Source organism: Cyanistes caeruleus, chromosome Z (assembly GCF_971803275.1).
Source record: "Cyanistes caeruleus chromosome Z, bCyaCae1.hap1.1, whole genome shotgun sequence".
NCBI classification, from domain to species: Eukaryota; Metazoa; Chordata; class Aves; order Passeriformes; family Paridae; genus Cyanistes; species Cyanistes caeruleus.
Genome location: NC_141732.1, coordinates 6504130 through 6519195, shown reverse-complemented (window position 1 = coordinate 6519195; position 15066 = coordinate 6504130). Strand labels below are relative to the sequence as shown.

The window sequence follows — 15066 nt, the reverse complement described above, 5'->3', positions numbered from 1 at the left end:
AGAAGAGCACCTATGCTCAGGTAAAGGCTGGGTTCATTTTGGCATTAGCACATACAGTGTACACCCAGGGCAGCAGCATGACAAGTTCTTTTGGTCAAGAAAATGCTAAATAGCATCTGCAAGGATCATGCCAGTCATAAAATTCTGGGGTTTTCTCTTATGTCTCAGAAAGCATCCACAGCTAGGTTTGTCTCCTGGGGTGTAGCTTATGAGCACACAATGATAACTAAAATTGAACTGAGTCCCCGCTGGGGAGGTTTGAGCTCAAAGTCCCACCACAAAAGTCAATATCCCTGGCAGCACTAGCAAATCTGGGAGGGTCATCACCTCCTCCATGAGCAGCACATCGAAGATTTTTGTTGCCAGGTATTGTGGGGACAATGATTATGATTACCAGACAGACTTTTCCCAAAAATGTCACTTCTGCTAGTGAGGTTTTTTGCTCAAAGCCCATGAAAGGCTGTTGACCCCTCTGCCTTTCTTCCCTGGCCATCAGTACCGTAGAGACATGCTCTATCTCCCTCTCTTTATTCCTGATGGGGAAAAATACAATATGAGCACACTAACAAAGGTGTTCTGCAGATTGTTGCAGCAGGCTTTCTTCTCCTACTTAATAGGAGGGAAAATGATGTCATTCTTTAGATATTTGGAGACACTAAAGAACATAGTGATGCATAGGCATTCCTCTGGAATGAAAAGATCTACTCATAGTGTTGTGACAGAACTACAGGCTTTCTCTGATGTCATAAATTAACAGTAACTCCATTGCTTCTTAATCCTACCCTTTCTATTGTGAACTAACAAATGCTGCAGAAAATGTTTGCATCCTGAAGGATATGAAGAATTTATCACCTGGCTTCTCAGCTTCCCTGCTCTACTGCTACTGTACTCCTATGCTTCTCTTATACACAGATTTACAAAACCTGTTTACAAAACCTGTTTTCAACAGATTCAGTTTAGCAGCCAAAAATATCCATGGAAAAGAATAAAATAAGCAAAAAGGAAATTAGAAGGGGGAACAGATGCCAGTCATGCCACTGTTCTGTAATACACTTAACCTCTGTGCATATGAAGTCCTTGTGCTTAAAATCAATCCTCAACATACATTTCTCAATGCTTCAAGAGAAAAATTAGAGTGATTTCCTACCAAGCAGGGCCTGATCCCCACGGCCAGCTGAGGATTAGAAAGAAGGCATTACTTTATTCCAGTGCTGGGTGTGTGGGGAATCCCTTCCTGAAAAGGTGCACTCCCAGCAATCTCACCTACTAGTTTGTATTTTTAGAACAAAGCCATATTCAATACTTTGCTGAAACTCACAGACTAAACCTTTCTCCGGATTATTTGACATATTTAAATCACCTCTCAGAATTTATTGACATGAGAGTAGGGTTGACCTGAGGCTCTCTGGTAGTCATTGTCATAGCTTCAGGAGGAGACCCATGTAGAAAAGAAGTCAAGACACAACTGGGGTTGCAAAGCACATTTATTCTATTAGTTGCAGTAGAAAATAATACATACCAACCCCTGGATTCCCAGAAACCTGTTGAACAGGAGAAGGAGATGAAGCATGGTACTCGGTGGGAGGGGCAGGTAGGCAGTGCAATTTCAGGACATCCCCAGCATCAAATCCGTCTGCATCTCATCCTTCTCACCCCTCCAAGCCAGAGCCAGGCCTTAGATCTCCTGCTCAGGAGTGCAATTTTCCCAGTGACAGCATCAGCTCCCACATGGCCGGCACGTGAGATGAGACCACGATGGCTCAGAATACCGACTCCATGCCAACAATGCCTCCATTATGCACTGTTCCTCTTTCAAAAGTTAACTGCCCACCCATTGACCAATCCATTGTTTCTCTTGCAAGGGTCAAGTTCCCACCCTTTAAATGATACAGTTTTCTTCATTGTCTTGTTGACCTGCTCAAACATGGATCAAATATGGCAGGGCCTCAAACCTGACTCGGGTCCCTGACACAGTCTTTTGGAAACACCCATTCCTCATCTTCTCCTCTGGATGTCAAGACACTCCTAAAACCACTTTGTTCTCTTGAATGCCTCCCAGCTACCTTCTTAACAGGACCACTCTCTTTATTCTCAAGGCTAAGATAGTCACTTGCACACATTAATCACTGCAGTGGAGGAATACAGGCCTCAGCACTGTTTGTTAAAATGAACAGAATTCACAAGATTAAGCCCTATTGTTTACACGTCAACATTTTCCCAACACCTCTCCTTCCTTTTCTGGGAATCAAACACAAGCTTATAGTCAAGAAGTTCTGCAAATGCTCTTGCTGCATGAAGCCACATTGTGTCTTTCATTCAGAAATGAAGGAAGAAAACACAAATTGCCTACTGAGACCCTTCTGCTCCCTTCCAAATCACTACTGAAGGAGAAGCCTCAGGCACATCCTCACTCTCTCTCCCAGCAGCTCCCAGCTGCATTGCACAGTGCTTGCTGTGCTCCAGAAAGCACAAAGCAGGCTGGCCTCGTGCCCCTGAATATTTCTGTAAAACACACTGCATTTCACACCTTTGCTGTGGCTCAGTGCAGAGCTCCAGGACTGCAGGCACTTTGTCCCAGAGCTGTGAGAGGCACTGGCTCCTGCACATCTGACCTGACTTGCTGTCACTGCCTCACGCTGGCCTCGCTTCCCGTGGCAGAAATGCCATGCCTGAAGGACACTGCCCTGTGCTGGAGCCTGCGGAGCAGCCCGGCTCCCTCCCCCTGTGCCAGAGTGCTGCACACACTGCTGACCATTGCCAGCAGTTCCAGGGCAGCCGGCAGAAGAGCAGCAATGGTCAGCCAGGGCACCAGCCCTCAGCTGCTGTTTGCCTTTCTCTCCTCCTGTGCAGACTCCAGATGGCCAATGGCACCAGTGTGTGCTGTGCCCAGCACAGCTACGCTTCCCCTCAGGAGCAGCCAGCTGCCAGCTTGGCTCTGAGAGTGGAGGATTTGCCCTCTCCCAGCAAGAGGCACCCAGGGCCGGGCTGCTGCTTCTTGCCACTCCAAGGGCCTCCTTCCAGCCTGTCTCTGCCGAGGCTCAGGCTGCTCCGGGCTCTGCCAGGGCTCTGCTGGGGCTCCAGCCTGGCCAAGGTCGGGCCCGCTCTCACCTCCCAGTCGCTGACAGCTCTGCACCAGAGGAGACCTTGCAGGGTACCCTCACTGATCTTTCTGCTTTCTCACTTGAGCAAGACTCTCCTCCAGCCAAAGAGATTGCATTTGAGACACAAATCCAAGTGACAGGAACCCAAATACTCTAAAGTCACATCTGCACAGCCTGCATCTGCACGGGATGTTTGCATTGCACCACTCCTCCTTTGGTTTTTCCTGCAAATGCCATTGCTGTTTCTGCCTCAACTGGAAATGCCACAGCTGGGCAAAATTTGGCCACTGGGCCATATTCCAAAGGCAGTGTGATCTGGAGTGGATGCATGAAGAAGAGCCTTCCCCACTTACAAATCATACCAAAGAAGCCATCAATGTCACTTTTCACCTCTAAGGAAAAACTGGCAGTTCAGAAGGAAACATTGAGCTTTCTCAAAGGGTCAGAAGGGAGGGAATCATCCAAAAGAGTTGAGGTTAGAGAATATTTATTGATTTAAAATCCTACTCTAAAATCCTAGTCTTCATTACTACTCTACAATCCTACTCTACATTCCTACTCTACATTCCTACTCCACAATCCTTCTCTAAATTCCTACTCTACAATTCTACTTTAAGCTGCCATGGCAAAAACTGTTCTAAATGGATTAGAACATTATCGTTCTCTCCTTCCAATGCTTCACTGAAAGGATGAGTGGCACCAGGCTGGAGCCAGGCTTGGCCGATGTTACAAATTGATGCTGCAGAAAGGAAAAGAAAACAAGAAGAAAGCATGATTTTCCAAGCTAAGAGCTTCAAAGCAGGGGAGTATTTTTTAAATGCAAGGGTGATTGAGTCAGAGGAGGTCTAAGTAGCATGGGGCAGCAGTGGCATAGGTTGGCCCAAGAGCTGGTAGGTGCCCCACCCCTGGAAACAGCTCAGGTCTGAGTATCCTGTTCTCTTTAAGGATGTCCCTGCTCTCTGCAGGGCACTCAGACCACATGAGCTTTACAGGTCCCTACCAGCCCTGCCCAGTCTAGGATTCCTCACCATTCTCACTTGAACAGCACCAAGATTGGAAGGGAGGAGGAGGGGGGCACATCTGATGCCCTGGAATTCAGTGGAGAAGGAGCCACCATGCCTCAGCCACTGTTTCACCTGCAGCCCCTTGGCATTTTACCTGCAGGAGCTCCTCAGCAGACCAGCACTGTGCCTCGTCTGTCTGCAGGCAGCAGCTCAGGAAGTCACGCAGCAAAGCTGAGAGGAGTTTGGGCTGCCGCAGTTGTGGGGTCCCTCCTTTGGCTATCAGGAGTTGAACCTGGAGCAAAAAGGAAACAAGAGGCTCCACCTGCTCCTTTCCCATCTGCAACTGCTCTCCCAGAGCCCATTGTTTCAGCTCCACTCTGCAGTGGCAGATTTTGCCCTGGCAGAGAGGCAGAGATGACTTCCCTGTATCATCAGAAAACACAAGCCCCAAAGCAGCCCCAGCTTTTCCAACATCCAGCAGGTCTGGCTTTGGCAGCTGATTTCATGGACTGATCTAGTTAGTGGGAAAATAAAGACATGCAAATGCATGTTTCCTTCTCTGAGGATTCACACAAGCTTGACAGGCCTCTTGGAAGAGGGATTTTGCTATTCTAACTAACTCTACTCTTTACAAGGATTATTACATAAAAGGCATCTCTGCAGTGCTTGTTTGTCCCTTAAGCACAGCTGCCATAAAACAAAACTCATCAAGCTTTTTGTCCTGTTGTTGAAAACAATGGTATTTGGAAGAAAAGAAAGGAAATCCCCCAGGTGCTCTTCAGGGAAGGAAACAAACATTTGGGATCCCCTATTCAACACAGATACATTAAGATGGCTCCCCAAATGTATTGAGATAAAAATGCCTGTTTGGGCACACAGGAGCCACCTGCAGCTTTGTCTCTCTGCAGTCTGAAAATTTCAGGTTCCCTTATGTGGAAATAGGAAAACATTCCTGGTGAAATCTGAAGAAAGAGAAGTGTCATCCCTTTGCTAAGCCTCTGCTCGTTGGATACTCAAGTCAATGCATAAATGCTGGGCCCATTCCGGAAAGTGGCAGGAAACAAACTGGAGGTTTTGGCAGGCTCTCCCCATCACCAGGCTCCAGCTTGGTGATATGGAGAAAGTGGCTTGGCTTATGAACAAATATGGTCACTAAGTGTTTCAGCAGCACGGCACAAGAAGCAGCAGGGACTCTGTGCCTTTAAACCATCCTCTCCAGGTTGCAGGCAAGTTTCCCTGTGAGAAGAATGGGGGTACACTTCTTCTCTCAAAACCACTATTTTAGAAACTTTGTTTGGTTTGAGTTTCTTTCCTTCATTGCTGGAAAGATAATACCAGTTCTGAGGTGCTTTTTTCCTGTTATTAGGGCCATCTACACAGCCAAAAGAGCTGGAATGATAACCCACAGCAAAACGTTGCCTGAGAATGGAGATTGTTTGCTTGGGGTAAGGCTTGAATTGCCTCACTGATGCAACCAAACCTAGAGCTGATGCTGATGTGCTGCAGGGACATTTCTAGAAGGGGGCCACGGTGGAAGTACTTGCAGCAGATGGCAATGGGATTTTGTCCAATGGCACAGAGAACATGGGACAGGTGAGAAAGAGAGCAGGATCAGAGAGTATTTGCTCCTTACCAAGAGAGAACTTCTACTGTCATGAGGGACTTGTCGTTCCACCATTTCAATTCCCACAATTCCAAAGGACCATATGTCCACTTTGGGGCCATATGGTAGACACAGCACCACTTCAGGTGCCATCCACCAAGGAGTCCCGGCCACCGAGCGACGATGACTTTGCTCAGGGGTGAGCTGAGCAGAAAGGCAAAAATCAGCTGAGGAGAAAGCAAAATACTAGTTTTATTTGGATCCTGTCAATTAGGAAACCAAGCTAAAGAATTGCCCAGTAGAAGTTGGAGAATGTGCTGTTGCATTTCCTGGACAGCAGTCCCTGCTCTGTTTCCATGGGGTTTATCCAAGGAAATATGGCACTGGCTACTTAAAACATCCCCACAGTTTTTACACTTCCTCCAGCAGCACTTTTTGTTGCCCTGAAGGTTTAGATTGTAGCTCCCTCACTCTGGAAGGGACACACACAAACACACACACACACACACAGAGCAATGCCACTCTTGACTGCTTGTGGTACCTTGTCATATCTCTGTGCACATCACAACTGTGCCTTCAGCTCACAGCAGGGGCCCCTGCACTGCCAGCAGCACCATTTTTGGGGAGCTGGCAGCCACTGAAAGCAGCCCCACACCCCACATCCCCGGGAGGCTGAACCTGACCAAGAATACACTGACCCAGCTTGACAGAGCCGTCTGTTCTGAGAAGGATGTTGCAGCTCTTCACATCTCGATGGATCACATGGTTGGAGTGAAGAAAATCCAGTCCTTGCAGGCACTGAGAGAAAAAACAGAAACAGGGGGGCAAAAATGAGTGATGTGATTTCATCACACAAGCAAGGAAACAGCTGTAAAAATTCCCTTTGCAGGGGAATGGGGAGTAATGGCAGAACACAGTGCCACTGAGAGGAAGAGCCTGCTGCTGCAACAGCAGCAGAGCAGGACCTTTGTCAGGAAAGGCATGGCAGCTTTTACAACAGCAGCAGCAACTGCTGTTGTAGACTGTCCCCTGCAAACCAGGCAGAGTGACTGCAGCTGACAACTGCAATCTCTCCTTCAGACATGTAAGTCTTGCTGACGACATCAGTCAGAGTGCCTCCGTCCATGTACTCCATCACCAGCCAGAGTTCCTCATGCACAAGGTAGCTGAAAGAAGAAAGAAACAAGGCCATGCAGATGAACATGCATGACTACTTGTTTTTTGCTTGTTGCTTGTTTCTGGGTCCATTTGAGACAAGGACAGAATAAAAGGAAAATTGCCTCTGGACTGTGCAGTGTTTGCAGTCTGTGCTGTCTCAAGGAGAAACGCATGTATGTAACAGCCCAGATAAAAAAGCTGCCATGCATGGTATTTCTGGAAATAAGCACCTAGTCTTCCTGGCATGCACAGCAATGGGAAAGAGGGGTAACAATCCAAGGGAAATCCTCTCTAGGATGGATCATCGGCATTAAAGAAACTTGAAAAACTCAATCCCAAGAAAATGCAGACGCAATGAACTTACAGGGTATTGAATTATTAAGATAGGGCTGATGCAGGTTTTTGAACAATTTTCAAACTGCCTTTACCAAGGTAGATGAATGCAGACAAAATGCAGTCTCTTCCCACCCACTGGAGATAAGTAGAGAAATAATAATTAACCAATAATTAAGAGCTCTATTTTCTGCCAGTGGCCAAAGCAGGTTCTTAACCTCTCATGCTTATAGTACGGAAACAAACATTGATGGGATAAGACCATGACCACTCACCTGTCTAAATAATTCACAACATTGGGACTCCTATAACTCTTCATGATCATGATTTCATTAACAGTTAATTGCTTCCTCCTCAGTCCTTGAAGATTGATTTTCTTTATGGCCACCTAAAATGATATTGAAAATGAGTAACTTTGGAAGTTGGCATGGAGCTTCTCACATGGAGTGAGTGATTCTGGAATGGCACAGCCAAGCTGTGCCAAAGCACCTTGTGATTAGACATTGGAGTAATTAGGAAGTGACAATCCAACAGCCCATTGCTCTGCTCCCTTGGGGACAGTTACATGACACCTGACCACTGACACTTTGCCTTGTCCACTTGGTAACAAAGGTGTATCAACTCTCACCCACAAAGCTCTGACCACACCCTCTGCTGCTCTGCCTGCACTTCCAAAGAAGTAATCTGTGCCTTGGTACTCTGTGGATACAGGCAGGCCTTTGGGCTTTTAGGGACACCTTGCAGATCTCTCCCTACGTACAGCTCCCAAGTGGCTAATGAGCTACCAGTAACGTTCAGATGTATTTGCTGTCAACCAGAAATGAGGATTCAGGACTCTGAAGCTGTAGCCCCAAAGAGCAGTGAGATGCTCTAAGTGAGATGCTAAACCTTGGTTTTAGCAAATGAGAGCAAGTGGGCACGTCCTTCTCTGCAAGGAACCGCTGCCCTCCTTGCCTTCCTACTGGCAGCTGAGAAGGACAAAGACTGTCCCAAGTGCAATTTGCAGGCTGGCACCAGTCTGAAGTCTGTGCTTCTTGTGCCTTTGCTGCACAGCTCTACCCAAAGCTCCAGGCACAGATGTCACCCGTAGGGAAAGGCCTTGAGAACAGCAGAGTCTGCAGGGGCTGTTGACATTTACCTCTCCTCCTGTGGTAATGTCAAGTGCTCTAGAAACCTCTCCAAAAGCCCTAGAAACAAAACAGCAGCAAAGAAAGGAGAAGCCATTTAGATCTTGCAGTGAAAGCCAGTCCAGACAGGAGATCTCTGCTGTAAATACCTAAAAGCTGCAGGTTGCAGGAGGGGTGTGCCAGAAGGCAGATGATACATTTTCCCCTCCAGTGCATGGGCACTGGGCCTGTTCCTGAAGTGCTGGGCTTTCCTGCCTCAGCTCAAAAAGACAGCTTATTCCTTCATTTCAGCTATCAGTTTCCAAACTGGGCAGGTCTAACCTTGAGCACGGAGAATTTCCTTTAGCAAACTCTTGGAAAAAAAGGTCCCTGAGAAGTGTCATCTGACAGCTATCATAAGGGGGCAGGTTGCTCTTTCAGGTAAGCAAGGTTCTTCTCCTGTCATTTGTGTGGCAAAATTCTATGATCTTGAGACAAATGCTAAGGAAATTACCACAGAGCTGTCCCACACTTGAGAGACAAGGAGATCTACCAGGTTCTGTTCCTTGCTGCAGGCAAGACCTTGGTTGGCAGCATGGGGAGGTCTTTGGCAATGCCCTCTGAGCTCACTTACAAATTCTGGCCAGTACTGAGAGATGGGGCAGACTAACCCTGGTGTCTGAACATGTTTGCAGCTTGTCTGACTTCCCACTTGATGGATATTCCACCAGCGAAACACCTGGCCCAAGGCTGTGTAGAAGTATCTGTGGACTCACCCGCTGCCGAGATTTTCCAGTTCAATGTATTTTCGTATGGGATTTTCCACGTTCACCATTCTCCCTGAGGGAAACAAAATGCAAGATTCTCACTTTCAAGCAGAAATTCCAATTTCCAGGAGATATGAAAGCCCCACTGTCTGGGGCTCTGAACCCTTTGTGGTCAGCTGGGCAGCAACCACAACAACAACAAGAGCAAGAGCAACAAGCCAGGCAGTTCTGCAGTCCAAATGGCCAGCAGAGAGACTGGTTTTGTCCAGTCCTTTGAAGACTTCTCTTGTCAGGAAATAAAGCCCAGGGAGATGCATTCCCAGGAGAGGAGGGCATCTTCTCCAACTTGCAGCAGTTTGCTAAAGGAATGAATGGCTTTCCATCTGTAAAGCAGAGCAGCTGATGCTGTAACCCATTCCAAGGGGGCTTTCAGCATCAGGACCCTCACCCTGTATGAGCAGGCTGAGCTCCAAGATGCCCTTGCCCGTGGCCCATGGGAAGAACCCCAGTGCTTCCCTTCACCCTGACAGCGCGGATCAGTGGCTGCCATTGGACTCGGCCTCTCAGCACCGCACACGTCCCCCCCACCTTCCCAAGTGGGCACAGCGGGCAAGGGCAGCGAGGACAGCAGTGCTGCTCAGGCGCCGCTGTGACACGCACAGCTGCCCAGAAGAGATGCTGTCCCTCTCGGGAGTCCAGGCTGTGCCGTGCAGAAGCCGGCCCAGACGAGGGGCTGCTGCCTCGGGCCAGCTCGGCTCTGCAGCGGCTGGCCGGGCGGCAGCGCCACTCTCCCAGCTAAGGAAGGCTCCAGCCCCTGCAGTCACAGCAGCTCTCAGGGCCAGGGCACACAGCAAGGCTGCCAAAGGCCAAGCATGAGCACTGACAAGCCATGGCCACAAGCCACAGCCAGCCTGAGCCCCTGACAAGCTGCTGTCCCCATTCAGGACACAATGGGATTGGCTTAGGCATCAGACACACCGAGGTGTGGATCAATGCCCTTTTTTGTCTCAACAGGTGAAAGTACACACAGAATCAACTGGGATCTTTTCTCAGCCCCACCAGGTCTTTATGGGAGGGCACAACACTGGCAGCTCTTATGGGCAAGAAGCAGATTAAATGGGTTGTGCTGCAGAATCACAAAGGGCTTGATGTGTTTTCCTAGAGACTGATCTGAGCAGGGGTTGGGCCAATGGGTAGAACTCAAGCAACGGCTCCAGCAACAATTCCTGCTTCTTTCTTCAGTAGAAAGAGAAGCCCAGGTAAACTTTAACCAGTCCAGGCTGCCCTCAGGGACAGCAGGAACATGCAGAGTGCTCTCTCCCTGCCTCGAAGCAGAGCACTTCCTGTGGAGAGACCTAAATGTCCCTGTGACACCAAACTGAGGAGGAACATTTGGTACAGCTAAGTCTGGCACATGCACACAATTCACTATCCCTCAGACAAGAAATAAACTAGATGTACTCAGTAGCTCCGGGAAATCCTCCTGTGGCTGAGCAGCATCTGTGTCAGTGCTGGAGATGAAGAAATTGCACAGGCTCCACTTCTCAGGGAGGGGAACCAAGGCTTCTTGGTAGCTCTGAGAGTAGAAATGAGTTGGTGTCAGAAAAGTGAATGGCAGAGATTACCCCGAGTACCCTTTTCAAATTCAAGCCCGTAAGAAGTTGCTCTTAGCCATATGCCAAGCTCATAAACTGGATTATTTTGGATACCCACTTCTAAAACCAAATGGTCAAAACCAGAAGTTGGTTTTAATTGAGTTCATAGCCAGTTTCATATTCCATTTTCATGGATTTTCTGAAGGATGACTGCAACAATGACCATTCCATTTCCTCCCAAGGATCCCTTTCCCCCTCCAAAGACTGCAGACACATTTGCAGATCCTTGTTCAAATGGTGTACCTCCTAACAATGAGTCCACTTTTCCTCCACCATCTTGGAGACATGCTCAACTTTCAGCATCTCTGCTTGGGACAGCTGCTGTGCCTCACGCCAACCTAGGGGCTCCTCATCACCAGTCATTTGCTGGAAGCCTTCCCAGGCTGCCAGGTGAGATGTCAACACTCCAACCTCAAGTCAAACAGAACAAAGCAGTCAGAGACTACAGCTTGTCCCTTTCTGCCAAGGCTCATTGACTGTGAGGAAAGGGAACGAGCAGGAGAGAAGCAGATTCCCCAAGGGATACAGACAGCTTGTGGCTTGTGTTCAACGTCTATCTGGGTGACTGTGTTCACTTGCAAAAACACCTGAAGAAACAAGGAGAGCAGGAAGAGGCCAGCAGGAATGCATTCAGACGAGTGCTGGCAAAAGGGGAAAGCGACTTGTGCCACTGTCCAGAGCAGCAGCTGGGATTCAGCACACCAGGAAGTTTCCTTCAAAGCAGCTGGGATAGACACTACAGCAGGATGGCACTGAGAGGCATCACCCCAGCTCCCTGCTGCTCTGCAGAGGAAAGGCAAGAGGGGCTGAAACCACCAGACTGCAATGACTGCAGTGGCTATCGCTGTTTCACTCACTTGTTTTTGTAGAGAATCCTTCTTCTGAATCAGGTGATTAATTTTCTCTATGACAATTTTCAGTTCTTCCTCCAGCCTCTTCTTCTTTGTGTCGATCCTAGCCTCTGTTTCCTGCAGCTCTGCCGGGAGATTTTCCTTGATGTCCTCTAAAAAACACGAGAGAGACAGCTTGATGAGTGGAGTGACTTCTACTCTTTCATGACGCTGCCCCTGCCGCGGCTCTCCTCGCCCTGGCTAGCTGTTGCTCCCTAGCCGCTGGCAGCGCCGGGAGTGGGGAACGGTCTGGGAGCTCGTTGTCCCAGACCGAACCTTCAGAGCCTGTAAGCCACCAAGCTCTGCGGTCTCAGGTGCGTCGTGGGTGCCCAGTGAAGGCAAGGAGGAGGCTCAGAGTCCCAGGTTCTCTCCAGAAACCAGGTTTTATTCCAGGGTCGGGAGCAGTGGATGGGGGAAGGACTGGAAAGGTCAAGGGTAGGACGGTCTGAGCAAGGAGCACCTCTGTGCGCTCTAATTTAAGGTGGGGAGGGCACAAACAAAGGAACCAATCAGGGCATCTCAGGGGAGGAGTTGGGGGGAGGGTTTACAGTGTTGGGGACCAATAGGAATAACACGTGGGAGGGGCGGAAGTCACAATGCCAATGGGGCTTCGAGTGAGGGATAAATGACAGGGAAGGAGCTAGAACAAGAGGTGGGGTTTACATAGATTGATGGGATTCAGGGGCAGGAACAGGGTGATGGACAAGGAAGGTTCAGGAAAAAGGGGAGGGGTTTACAAAACTGACAAGCGGGTAAAACCATTACAACTCATGGGGGGAATAACATCAGGAACAAACCATTTAAATTAATAACCAGAACAAAATGAACGGACGGCAACACTTTCACTCACCTGATTCTGCTGATCTCCTCTCTGCTCATGGAGCCTCATCTCCTCTTCGGTGCTCCTCATGTCTTCCTGGTGCCTCCTCTTCACTGCCATAATGGCACTCTGAGCTTCAGGCAACTCTGCCTGTGGCTCTGCTTTGATATTCTGTATACACAAATGGAGAACAAGTGACTGGGAGCTGCCATCAGGCTCAGCTTTTCCCTCTTTCAGCCTCAAAATCACACTCATTCAGTCGCTTCTTTCTGCCTACTTAATCACCTCTGCTTCCACTGTAACCCTCCTGTCCCAGAGCTGATCTCTGCAGATTACAAGGCTCTGTGCTTTCAGTGCTTCTAGGACTCCTGGCCTCCTCAGTCCCAAGAGCTGTGTTTTATGCCCCTCTTCCTGCCCTGCACTCTGTCACCTGCTGAGTCAGGCTTACCTGGCCATTCTCCAGTGCCTCTTCCACCTGCTGCCCAAGCTGCTCTTCCTGCTCTCGGCCTGGGAACAGCTCTCCCTCAGTCTGGCATGGCATCTCTGACAAATCAATCTGCTCCTGCTCTTTCTCCAGAACAACCTGCACAGAAAGCAAGAGAACATGGCCTTCAACTCCCCACACAACATTTGTGGGCCAAGACTCAAACACTGATGGGCTCACACGTTCCCAAAGCACTGTGCTGATGCTCTCCTGGCTTGTTCTCTGCCCATGGGGAGACACAGATTCCAAAGTGATACTGGCAGTACAATCTGGGTTCAGCTTGGTCTGAGTCCCCAACAGACTCTTGGGCAGCTGACAGGAAATGTGTGCCATTTCTCAAGGGTCTGCTGAGGGCCTCCCTCCCCTTCTGCTCTGTCCTCTTTGTCTTTCCATAGTCATTCACACTCAGCCCTGTCCCACAGTTCCACCCTGGCTCTGCAGGTGTTTTCCTGTGTGATTTCATCCCTTGTGAGAGACACTTGTGGACTTCATGTTCTCTTCAGGCCTGCACCACCATTCCTGCCTTTCTGACATCTACACTCTTGTTAGAAATCCTGCTCGTTCAGGAGATAAGGATGTGTGCAATTTGATCCTCTGATGGAGGTCAGGGAGCCCCTATGGCCACCTGAGTATATGGAAGAGGACCAAGGTGTTTATCCTCCCTCTTTTGTCAGCTGAGAATTCTGAACAGCACTAACAGAGATCCTCCAAAGGCCCCATCAACAAATGAATTGACACACCCCGAGGGATGCCAGTGAAGGAAACCATGTGTAATGTAATCCATGTATGACCAAAGTCTCCAAACTCCACCTAGAGCTTGAGATTGTTCCACTCCCTTAGGACATACAGCAATTTGTTGCATAAAAAGAAGGTTTCACAGCAGAAGAGAGTGGAGGAGGAAAAGAGCTGTGAGGGGAAAAAACAACCATCTCTGCAGGGGGAATCATCTCTGCCTGCTCCAGATCAGTTAATGGAACCTGTCTGTCCTCCTCTCCTCAAAGGGATACCTTTAGGTGACCTTTATACCACCAACTGCTTTGGAGCAGAGATGGGAAAATTCAAATGGAATATTTGATATCTGTCAAATAGATGATAGGTAGATGGATAGATGGAGAGATGGATAGATGGATAGATGGATAGATGGATAGATAGATAGATAGATAGATAGATAGATAGATAGACAGCTAGATCTCACTATTATAAACTCTCTTACTATATTTTCTATCCTTACACACATCAACACTCGGTAGCCAGTGCCCCCATCAGCAGCAGTGCTGAACTTGCTCTCCTGTTGCTTCAATAAATCACACTCTTGGAGAATCTGGATTGTGTTGGTGCTTTGCTGTCAGACGCAGAGCACTGCTCTGGGAAGTGCAGTCTTTGTGCATCTGTGCTCAGACAAGTTCTTCTCTTGGACTCAAGCACACTGATGGTGCTGAAGTGGCTGCAACCAGAAATGAAGCCCAGCCCCTCCCAGCCTCTCTGATCTCTCAGCACCAGCTGGAATGCAAGGCCATTGATTTCCTGCTCAATTCCCAAACACAACACCTATTGATCAACCATGGGCTGCCAAAAGGCATGGGCACTGTTCACCTGAAAGTGATGTGCAAGCCCTGCTGTCTGGCCTGGCACCAGAACAGCTCCTTCTGCCCCAACATCCCCACCCCAAACTATGTGTTCTCCTGCAAAAATACTGCATTTTCCAGAACTGCCATCTTCCAAATTCAAATTCTAACAGAGTTTCTTCCAGTGCTGCAAGTGGGCAGGAAGGGCTGAGCCAAAGCACCTTTAATGGCTGCAGAAGGAGAAATTACACAGAGTCCTTTTTACAATCAAACCAATAGACAAATAAACAAAGCAAAAAATGAAATTGTCACCCACTCCAGGGTCTAATCTTCTTGGCTGCAGGGAGGGGATGTTTGGCAGGAAAGTGGCCCAAGTGGTGAGCACTGTCATATCGGGATTGATGGAAGTCTGCTTGAAGCAGACTTGAAGCACCACGGCGCTGTCCAGCACAGGGGGACACTCAGTGCCCTGCTCCTGCTGCCCCACTCTTGCTGACACGTGGCCAGCATGCCCCAGGCCTTCTTGGCCACCTGGGCCCAAGCTGGCTCACGTTCAGCTGCTGTTGAGCGACACCCCTGG

At 48.8% G+C, this 15066-nt stretch overlaps 1 protein-coding gene across 2 annotated transcripts; it reads right to left on the bottom strand.

Moving 5' to 3' along the window:
• Nucleotides 1–3571: 3571 nt before the first annotated feature.
• On the bottom strand, nucleotides 3572–12068 carry LOC111943184 (serine/threonine-protein kinase PAK 3-like). Of its 2 annotated transcripts, XM_086867857.1 has the most exons (12): nucleotides 11894–12068; nucleotides 11585–11730; nucleotides 10971–11138; nucleotides 10534–10648; nucleotides 9082–9145; nucleotides 8338–8386; nucleotides 7475–7587; nucleotides 6674–6874; nucleotides 6392–6506; nucleotides 5739–5935; nucleotides 4260–4397; nucleotides 3572–3840 (listed from the first exon to the last, which is right to left on the bottom strand). In XM_086867857.1, exons 5-8 carry the CDS (start codon nucleotides 9138–9140, stop codon nucleotides 6700–6702), a joined length of 396 nt encoding a protein of 131 aa, XP_086723983.1. In that variant the 5' UTR covers nucleotides 9141–9145; nucleotides 10534–10648; nucleotides 10971–11138; nucleotides 11585–11730; nucleotides 11894–12068; the 3' UTR covers nucleotides 3572–3840; nucleotides 4260–4397; nucleotides 5739–5935; nucleotides 6392–6506; nucleotides 6674–6699. The 2 variants fall into 2 exon arrangements, with proteins under 2 accessions (XP_086723983.1, XP_086723982.1); XM_086867856.1 differs by having other exon boundaries at nucleotides 5739–6874; nucleotides 11585–12068.
• Between the last annotated feature and the right edge of the window lie 2998 nt (nucleotides 12069–15066).